Source organism: Mastigoproctus giganteus, chromosome 2, assembly GCF_048544385.1.
Source record: "Mastigoproctus giganteus isolate SK-2022 chromosome 2, ASM4854438v1, whole genome shotgun sequence".
Lineage (NCBI taxonomy): Eukaryota > Metazoa > Arthropoda > Arachnida > Uropygi > Thelyphonidae > Mastigoproctus > Mastigoproctus giganteus.
This window is the reverse complement of record NC_143576.1, coordinates 238,749,351-238,760,395: the sequence shown is the minus strand read 5'-3', so window position 1 is coordinate 238,760,395 and position 11,045 is coordinate 238,749,351. Positions and strand designations below refer to the sequence as shown.

The window sequence follows — 11,045 nt, the reverse complement described above, 5'->3', positions numbered from 1 at the left end:
TTTTCTCCTTTTTTCCTATATTTTCTGCTAAGTTTTAAAATTTTTTCTCTTTCATTCATCCTCTTTCTCACACACACTAGGGATTCATGCAGAGATGTGTGATCTCCATGAAAAGCAGTGTTTGTTGTTTGGTTTTTAGGAGCATTAGCAACTAAGGCCATATTGCTCCGGGATATGCGGTGGTCATTCCCTGACCTTTCCGCATCCTCCGTATTTGGTGGTGACGGGCTCGAACCCCGATCTAATAAAGAAGCGTGTGCTATGCACCGCTGCTCCTTCCCACCTGGCTACGGAGGCGCCATGAAAAGCAGTACAGCACCTGAAAGATTTGTTTATGCATGGGACTGCGCTTGCATCATTTCTACTACCCAGGTAGTATGAATGCATCGTTTAATTATATCTCATATTGTGAATACCTTCACAACGAGTTTCCGAGGTATTGCACTGCCCTGAATAAGTAACTTTTGACCAGTGGAGAAGACTAATGTCACTCATTATGGTATACGCCGAGAATAAGTAAAAATAGTCTTCTCCACCGGCGAAGCGTTACTTATTCAAAGCAGTGCAATGCTTTGGCCACTGGTGAAGGTATTCACAATATGAGATATAATTAAACGATGCATTCATACTATCTGGGTAATAGAAATGATGCAAGTTCGGTACCTATGTATAAACAAATCTTTCATACTCTTCGGCATTTAACCAATAAATATTTTTAGTACATCACCTGTTGCATCCAGACCATCTCGATACTGCTGTGAAATATGCTCACAGCATCAGCCACCCAGCTCTAATCTGCAGAAATGGGTTTATTCACATACTGTCTTAAGGAGATTGCGTGCAGATGAATATTAGCTAATCTGGTGGAGTATAAACTTAGTTCATTACCATTAACGTACACTTCGCAGCTGCTAAACATGCTTAATTATATGAGAATCTAAGACAGCGAGCGATTCGCAAACTTTATTTTAGGATGCGAACCGTTTTCTTAATTTCACCGATATTTGCAATTCAATACTGAATTGCAATATTGAGAAATATTGAAGTCCTAAAATATTTACCAAAAAGACTGTTTATTTTTTTCACTTTTGTAACTTTCGATTTTATAACATTGCGATTCAGTTTACCGTATAATCTTTTTAATTATTTCATTCATTATTATTTCTGTATGTCCAACAAATTGGGGCCGATCCATGTACCATACTTTATTATTTTTTAAAAAAAAGCTACACCTTTGTATGCTTTGTTCGATAAGTTGCAGTATTTTTTGCTATATGGCCATCCGAAATCTGGGAAATTTCAAGATTCCTGAGGATTAGGTTTCGAGAAAAGTTTTAAAATATAGAAAAGATAGAAACGTTTTAAAATCATTAATATAACTGACATTCTTTGCTCTAATTAGGTCAATAGCAAGTTGAAGCTTTCACTGGGACAAAAAAAAAACAAAAACAAAAAAAAAAGAGATGCTTTTCTCATAATGGGACAGTAATAGTAGTTGGGTATTAGGAACAGCAGCGACTAAGGCCATAATGCTCCGTGTATATTCTAATCTCGACTTTTTTCGGGTGAAAAAGCCATGCCGCCCGAGACTGACTAACTCAGCCACCTTTTGAAAAAGCCCCATAAAAATTCCTCCCGTTATCGACGGGATTCGAACTTAAATCTTTTCTACACGGTGTGGGGAGGACAGCGATCCAACCAACTGTGCTAGTCACGAGGACCCTAACGAGATATAATGGACAAATTCCAGTGACGTCCCAAAGGGAAAAATCATACTTCGCGCATAATAGAGTCTGCGCGGGTAGCACAGTGGTATCGTCACCGTCCTCCCCACACCGAGTGGAAAAGGCCTGGGTTCGAATCCCGTCGATGACGCGAAGAACTTTAATGGGCTTTTTTCACTCCGTGGCTGAGTTAGTCGGTCTCAGGCGTAGATAGCAAGGTTTTTTCCCCAGTAACTGGGGTTTTTTCGTCCAGCAAAACAGGCAAATCGACCATGGAACATACGCAATTTACAGACACAAATACAGGTTAATGTATTTAATTACGGGCAACCCTAAAAAAATAATAATTTGATTTTTTCGCGCATAATAGACACGTTTATGCTACTCGAACACACGTGCACGAGACAAACAATTCTCTCCATACACTTGCTTCATCACTTGAAACGTTTCCTTGGCACTTTTTCTCAGTAGAACGCAAAACTTGATGTTTGCTCTTTGTTCCACTGTCCTTCCACAACGCAGACACAGGATTCATCAGAGAATCCATCTCACACTGCTGTGTTCTGAAATGGCGGCAGTTTCTACTGACCTTGACTGCGGTGCTCGAGGAAAAATCAATCTCTCATTTAACGTTGTTTACTTCTAGTAGATGGCAGCACCAACATTCATCTCTTAATATCAGTTATCAGTCCTGTTTTCAATTGCCGCACGTTTACTGTGCGGCAATTGGAAAACGAGACTGATGCTAGAAAAAAATAATGATTTCATTTAGGAGTAAACTAACGTTGGTTTATTCAAAGTACTTTTCCCTCGTCCACACACTTGCATGCAACGATCACGAAGCGATTGGAACGACTAATGGAAGGCCATGACTGGTATACTGTTCAATGTTTTCGTCACAGCTCTATGAATGGTGTCGATGTCATGAAAATAACAGCCTTTCAGTGGTGCCTTGAGCTTCGGGAGAAAAAACTAGTCGCAAGTCTGGTGAATACGATGGGTGCGACAGTACGCGGACTTTTGTTGTTAGCCAAACTCTCCCGAACGATGAGAGAGCCTTGTGGCTTGGTGTGTTGCCGTGCAAGAGGAACCAACTGCCGTCATCTCCATACTGAGGCCGCACACGACATCGTCTCTGTAATAAACGTTTCATAACGTCCGGTCGCTTCGTTGCAGGATCGTACTGAAAACACCACATCTCATCACCTGTAATGATCGAATTCATGAAATTGGGTTTGATTTCGGCAGCCTCAACAAGTTCTCTGTAGTGTTTAAACTCTCGCTTGTTGTTGACCGTCTGTTAAAGAATGTGGAACAAACCGAATGTGTATATGTTATCCTCTCAAAGGTATTTTTTCATCCTTTCGGTGGTGGTAAACGATGTCAGCTGAATTTATGCAGATAAGAAACCGGTTACCTATGCAGGGAAACACCAGATGTATCAGTAATGGTTAGTTGAAGTGACAGTGAAAAACAGGCAAAGTTTTAAGAAGGTATGATTGTCGATTTCCATGTCAATAATTCGTCTGAAACCGTTTGGGTATTCAACAGTTAAATCATGATTTGATAGGCCAAAAAAATGATGAAGGATCAGCGAATTCTGAAAAGAGTAAGGGATATTTACTTCATATCTGAAGACGATCTACGAAATCTGACGTTGGACAGTATTTAGTGTGTAGGATACATCGTTGAAAGATGAGTCATAAGTAATGCTAACTTTTTTTTTTTTAAGTAGTAAGGGTGTTTAAACATATCAGTGCCATTTTATTGGTATAGCAGAAAATTTACAACGATCAGTTCTACATTAAATTTAGAAATAAAAGCAACTATTCAACATCACAGCATTAGATGTCAGTCTGACTTGAATTAGCTTAACAGTTTTCAGTCTTCTAGAAGATCAACATAACGACGAAGACTCAGAGGAAGATCAAGGTCCTGGACACCATCTGGAAGTTCCCAGTTATCTTGCAGAACGCGTCTAATTGCACATCTGCAAAGATGTGTTAGGTCGGAAGGGTTCAGACATCGTTGTTTCAGCGTTGGAATCCATTGATCCATTTTTTCAAGAACACTCATAGCGGAGAACTCGTACCCGGGTATCCTTTCTTTCCAATCCATGAGGAATTCACGATTGATGACGCTCTTTAAAGTCCCAAATGTGAGCTGAGGAATGACACGAAGAAGGAATTGCGCGCACAGGGCTTTTTTCTGCAAACGGTCCTTCTTTTTGTCCAAAAGACCATTGCCTTCGCTTAGTATAATATCTTGCATGAACCCCAGAATAACAGCCCACAAACGGCTTTCTAAATTTAAGGGAAGGCGACTAAATCTTACTGGATTTAATTTACATCCACACCTCAGTAAGAGCAACACATGATCAGGCCTATAGGGATTACTGTAATAGAAAAATGTACGCATGCCAATTGCAATTACATCAATAAATCTTTCATCGTTTCTAAACACCAACCTGTTTGCATTGGCCACACGGTGAAAGTAGGAGACAGGAGACTCCTGCAGTGTTCTCCTGCGAGCCACGTCTTTTCCACACCATGTCCATAGAGGATGGATTCGTGTCGGATAGATTTGCTCTTGATCGACGATTCCTTGAAAGCGATCACAACGGTACAGACACTTAAGAACATCCCCTACGAGGTCCAGGTTTCCGATATCTTTCCAAAAGCACACCTTAGCTGGAGTGTAGATCAAATGTTCAAATTCAGGACCATCAAATTCTATATTCGTTTCATTCTTCCATCTGTTATACAAATCCACAACAGTCCGGATGTTTCGTCTAATACTTCGCGTTTGTTTTCTCTTCTTTGAAGAACTTAGAAGTACCTCAACAGTTGATCGAATTTTCTCTTCTAAACTTGCGCACGAAATGCCGCGGGTTTGCATTTCGTTTGCCTCGTCCATGATGTATTTATTAGCGAGAAAACGACTCACGCACACTATGATTCCATTTCCTTGAAGCCCATTGTTTATAATTGGCCAATTGTAATCTACTTTGGCATATATTGTTAGCAGTTTGTCAACAATCTTTTTTGTACTTTATTTTCGTATACTGTTCAAATAATACATTGCTGGCAGCTTCAGTATTTACGAAGTCTGTTAAACCAACAGTTTTTCCACTCTTTGAAGAACTTCTGGAAAAGCTGATTCAGAATCGTCGAAATCTGTGTCATTGAATTGTCTTTTATTTTTTGTACTTCATCAAATGGATGTTCTTTTGAGTGTTTTATTGTCTATGAAATAAAAAAGTCATATGGAGTTATATCTGGTGAATCGAGGGTTTGCTGGACTTGAGCGATTCCATGTTTGGCCAAAAAAAAAAAAAAAAAAAAAATCTGTACAAGTAACGACCAGTGCGATGGCGTATTGTTGTGGTGAAGCAACTAGCGTTTGGAATTCCATTTTTCCAGCCTTTTTTCTTCGAACCGCATTGTCAAGGCAATGTAGACCTCATTATTAATCAATTGTTTACCCCTCTTCAGCGCATTTGTGGTCCACACAGGCAAAAAATACTAGCAACATGGCCTTTGTTTTGCCGTGTACTTGCCACTTTTTTCGGAGTAAGGGACAAGAGTGAGTTTTCGCTGGGATGACTGCTGTTTAGTTTGGGGATTATACCTGTAAACCCACGTTTCATCTCCAGTTACGAGATATATAAAAAGTGTCTCATCATTAGTCGCGCGTTCAAATAAATCAGAAGCGCCTGTGTTTACATTGTTCTTCTGTCTACGGCCGCAGCAAACTTTGCAGAAACTCTTGCAATATTCAAAGTGTCCTTAAAAAAATCATAAAAAAATAAAAAGAAATCACTATGGTTGCGGACCCAGATTAATAAATTGCAAACTAAAATTTCAATAAGGTTAAGAATGTTGGACATTGAGCTGTGGTCATAGTGCTTTTGGGATCGTTATTTCTGTAACCCTAAGCAGCTGCTTATCCTTCTTAAATTGCTCTTTCTTATGCAAAAAAAAAAAAAAAATTATATTGAATTACCAGGAGCGTTCAATAAGGTTTCTTCTTCTTTGACTCTAAATATATTGATATGTAAAAAAACTGTAGTCTTATCATAAACGCACAAATGTCTGCATCCTATTGCACAGATACCGCCTCAATACAACGAAGTAGAGAAGTACAGAATAGATTTAAAGTAGTCAAACCAAAGAAAAGCATAGATTTCACGAAGTTGGAACATCGAACCATCATCCAATTTTTGAAAAAAGAATGGAATGAACCAAAAGCTTATTCATAAATACGTGAAGCAATATGTGATAATGCAGTCCCTACTGAATACTAGATAAAATTTTGGTCTAAGCAGTTTAAATGTTGTATAGAATCCTCAGAAGATGACCACACTCGGGAAAAAGTGACAACTCCAGAATATGGCAAAAAAATTGGGAATACCTGGTTATACAGGACAGACGTATTAAAGTGTCTATGATTTCCAAAGAATTATATTTCTAAGGGGGTCAGTATCTACCATCCTCCATGAACACTTTGGTCATGTCAAAGGTCAGTTCTCACTGGATTACAAGAATACTGTCACCTCTTCAGAAATAGTGGAGTTCAAATTTGTGATGAAAATTTACACATGTGTGATGCAAATCCAGGAGGGATTTTTCTTCAAGAATTGTAACTACCGATGAAATGTTGAGTTATCACTACTGTCCCGATACAAAACAAAGGTCCATGTAATGGAATGGAATCATCATGAGTTGCCACCACCAAAAAAATTCAGGACTCAACCATCCACAGGATAGATCACGGCCTCCATATTTTGAGATATGGGCGGAATTCTTTTTTGTATACTACATGCCGCATAAGAAAACACTCAATAGAAATGCTTGCGCCTCTGTTCTCAAAAATTTAAGAAGTGCCGTAAAAGAATACAGAGAGAGGGAAATCGATACAAGGTCTTGCTTCTTCATGCCAGTGCCTCTATACACAAGTCCCATAAAGCAATTGCTGCTCTGAGAATGTGCATTCCAGGAGTTAAATAAATCCAGTCTACAGGCCGGACCTGGTACTTCTTCTTTAGAAATCCGAAGAAACACCTAACTTGGGAAATGATTTTCAAATAATGGCAATTTCGACCTGCAAATGGCCTTTTCGGAGATCAGAACAAATGCTTTTTTATCAAGTATTTCTTGTTTGCCTTCAAAATGTAAGACATGTATTGAACTCAAGGAGATATATTCAGAAAAAAAGTACAGGCTATGTTGTAATTTTTTTTTATCGAGGCAGGTAAATTTTCGAGTAGTCCTCGTATTAAAATAGTTCTGCGTAAACGTATCAATGGATTAACGTTTTCAAATGCCCCAACTTCGTTTTCACAAAGAGTTGAGTAAACATACCCTTCTACCTCTCCATTCCATGTCTCCTACATTAGGAATCAAATAAACGAAATGAATCATTTACTCTTACTGAACACGACAATTTAATTTTCTTTTCGTTTTTTTTTTTTCAAACACCACCCATAGATAGTGTGATAAACATCTAAACACACCAGAATAGTGCTATTATAAATTTATTATTGGATCGCAGTGAGTGTGGATAAACACAAAGAAATTTAAGGCTATGGAGGTCGTCTTCGCAGAAGCACTGGTTATAATCACCTTCCTCCTCCCCACACCGTTTTGTGCTATAAAACCAAAACTAAACCAAACCCCACACCGAGTGGAAAAGGCCCGGGTTTGAATCCCGTCGGTGATGAATGTGAGGGAATTTTTATTGGCTTTTTGCACTCCGTGGCTGAGTTAGTTAGTCTCAGTCGAGAATAGCAAGGTTTCCCCCCGCCAAACTTGGGTTTTTCATACAGAAAAACAGGCAGACAGACCAGAGAACACGTGCGATTTACAGACATAATACACGCGGGTAGATGAGATAATTCTCGGGTGTTCCTAATACAACGATTTTTAAGGCTGAGGTGTCGTGCTTACGAACTGCGTGAATTTAATGTTCGATTGTCTAGTGTGGTGACGCAGCTAGCATTGCGGATATGCTAGCTTCTTTTACCCCACGTGGCAGAGACCTCGGTTCGATTTTTCTCAGCGTTTTCCAAAAATTTTAAACGGTATTCAAGTAGCGTACCCATGTACCCCCATGAAGGCATCTGCTAAGTCAGTCACTGGTTATTTACATGCAGCGAGGAATACATGATGTAACGTGTCATTAAACTAGCTGCTGCCACCTGTGATTACTCCACTTCCATCATGCTGATGGCTCTCTACCGTAGAGAATCACTAATAGCATAGAGATCAGTGTCTCTATGCCATTAGACCCAGAAAGGTTACACAGTGTGCGTGGTTTCAATGCACAATCGAACTGAACGGCGCATGGTTAGTCCTTTATACTTAAAACCATCCTTATTTAGAAACAGAACGCTCCGTCCCTTCCTTTCATTTGCATAATTTATTTCGGCGATGTGCACATTTTTTAACAATAAAGGATAAGAAATACGAAAAAAATATATTAAACATAATTTTTAAAGTGCCTTTCAAAAATAACATGGTTGTACCGTTACCTAACTTTTGGATACCAGTGTACGTAAATAGGATACATTTTCTATTTATATTCTGAACCATCTACGTAATGTCAGAGAAGTTGACAAGTTGTGACTGCATGATTTTTCATCCTGAAAATTCAGGTTTTTCGTCCAGCAGACTGTCTAAAAAGTACACGCAGTTACAAACACAGTTATTGACGCCTTATAGCCTTAGTTGCTTTAGTGCTGAATACACATCTAACAGCACCATCTTTTTTTTTTCTAAATAATGTATTAATTTTTTTGTATCTTCCATGGGACCCCAACATGCAATTTGCTTGTGAATACATATATGTACGCACGTATACACAATAAAGATCATATGAACTAGCTTTCATATGAATCATATTTAAATCATCATATGAATTATATTTGAAATCAAATCTAGTAAAAATGACTCTTGCTCAGGATGAAGGTATTATTTTTTATTATATATCAAGGATGCTAGAACACTTCACTGGTTGTTAGTGTAGAATATATAATAAATTACACACTAAGACCAATTTCAGAAAAAAACCGACTTTATGATACCTATTATATATTGTGATTGTAATGGGAACTGGAATCACAGTCGTCAATCCTCAAGGAGGTCAACGTATTTACGGACACTGAGTGGGAGATCAAGTCTCTGGATGCCTTCTGGAAGTTGCCAATTGTTATGTAGGGCTCGTCTGATGACACACCTACAGAGATGGGTTAGTTTGGATGGGTTCAGACATCGTTGTTTCAGCACGGGTGTCCACATGGCGGTCCTGTCTAGGATATTCACAGCGGATAAATTCCAATTAGGCTTCTTCATTGTTTGCCAACGTGTTATGGAGAGCTTTTCGATGGCATTTTCTAAAGATCTCATTGTGAGTTGAGGAACAACACGAAGAAGAAATTCAACACGCTTGATTCTTTTTTGTAACGGATCACTTACCTCACAGTCAGCACCGTCACTGAAAATAAGATGTTCCATGCTGATCAAAATGCATCTTAAAAGCAATCCTGGATAAGACCATTCAGAGTGAACGTTTTTGGAGTAAAGGTTTCCTTCAAGCCTCACCATCAGCAGCATTACGTCAGGTTCGCAAAGTAATGTCAAGGACAGCAGGCGAGTGGGATAACCGAAACACAGTACATCAGTGAATCGTTCACAATTGGATCCAAATAACATCTTGTTTGCATTGGCAGCACGATGAAAATAGGACACAGGCGACTCCTGCACCGCTCTTTCCTTAGGAAAATCTCTTCCAGGCCACAACCATAAATAACGAATACTTGCGGGGTAAGAAAGCTCTTCCATGTAAAGTTCACGGAATTCATCCGAATCATACATACACTTAAGAACTTCTCCCACAATGTCCACGTTGCTAATATTCTTCCAAAAGCATACTTTAGCCAGAGAGTAAACCAGACCTAATTCATCAACTTCTTCATAATCCACTCTTGTTGTTCGGGTTATCCTCTTCCATCTGTAATATAAATCCAGCACAGTTCGAAACCTTTGTTCCTCAGACTGCATTCCAGATAGCTCGTCATTTTCTCGAGAATTTAGAAGGTTTCTAAGGGCCGTATGAATTTCCTCTGATATATTTCGGGGGGGCCATGCAGAGGAATCCTCGCGGGTTGCTACTTGAGACATCGGTTTACCTGTAAATATTTGCTTGAAGTTCATTTTTGAAACTAGTCTATTGTTGTTCAACAGTTAAAACAATGCTGTTGAACACTATTGTTCTTTTAATTGTTTCTTTAGGGGCGATTATAAAAAAAAAAGGGGTGTGGAGTTCAGTACATGAGTAATAGTTGCTTCTTGATATGTTCAAGTTTTTAGGTACGTTCGGATTTCCAGGATGCTTTTATTGCAGGGAATAAAGGGAATTACTTATTCCTTAGTTTCTATACTGCATTCTGATTAATAATTCAGTATTAATCAGTATTAATTAATCTGAAAAGCAAGATTTGAAATAAGGCTTCTATTTATAATCCAGGACCGCTACATAGAGTCAGAGGAGTGTACAAGACAGAGAATACAAGAATGCCCTCGTGGGTAACACAGTTTGTAGGCCGTCCTCCCCCACATCGTGTGAAAAAGACCTGAGCTCGAATCCCATCAGTGACGTGAGGAATTTTAATTGGCCTTTTTCATAACATGGTTGAGTTTGTTGATCTCAGGCGAGGGTAGCATGGTTTCTCTCCAGGAAACTCGGGTTTTTCATTTAGAAAACAGCAACTTGACCACCGAATATGCGCAATTTAGAGACCTATAGTGCAATATGGTTTAAGTCGCTGATGCACCTAAAACCCTATTTAGCGGTCACGTGATCCCGAATGACTACTAAGTCAAACGTATGTACTATCTTACTTAAGATTGAGCACCCGGTTATGTGATCTTCCCTAGAAATCTGAGTATTGTTGAAGATGAGCATTGGAACAGCAGACCCCTTATTTGCGAGAAATACGACAGGACTAAGTGTTAGAAATCTGCTTGACAGCACACTAGTTATAAAAGGAACTTTTAGTTTTATAATCTCTGTGCTATAACGAGGAACTTTTTCATTTCGTATCTCAGTTAATTAGTCTCAGGTGTGGTCTCAGCAAGGTTCCCTTCTCCCCAGAAACTCCAGTTTCTCGTCCAGCAAAACAAGCAAATCGACCAGAGAACATGCAGTTAACAAATATCATACATATGGGCAAATAAGATAGCTCTTGGATAGTCCTAATATGACAGGTTTTTTTTTTTTTTTTTTAAGTTTTAGATGGTTGAACTTAGTTAAGTTTGCTCC

At 38.9% G+C, this 11,045-nt stretch overlaps 1 protein-coding gene across 1 annotated transcript; it reads right to left on the bottom strand.

Annotated features, from left to right (window-relative positions):
* Positions 1-3,605: 3,605 nt before the first annotated feature.
* LOC150090286 (uncharacterized) lies at positions 3,606-4,640 on the bottom strand. The gene has a single exon (XM_090390246.1). The coding sequence runs from the start codon at positions 4,638-4,640 to the stop codon at positions 3,606-3,608; it is 1,035 nt and encodes a 344-aa protein (XP_090246372.1).
* Positions 4,641-11,045: the final 6,405 nt, after the last annotated feature.

What these genes read in the sequence shown, in the direction of transcription:
- LOC150090286 (XM_090390246.1), bottom strand. Translation starts at nt 4,640, where the DNA reads ATGGACGAGGCAAACGAAATGCAAACCCGCGGCATTTCGTGCGCAAGT.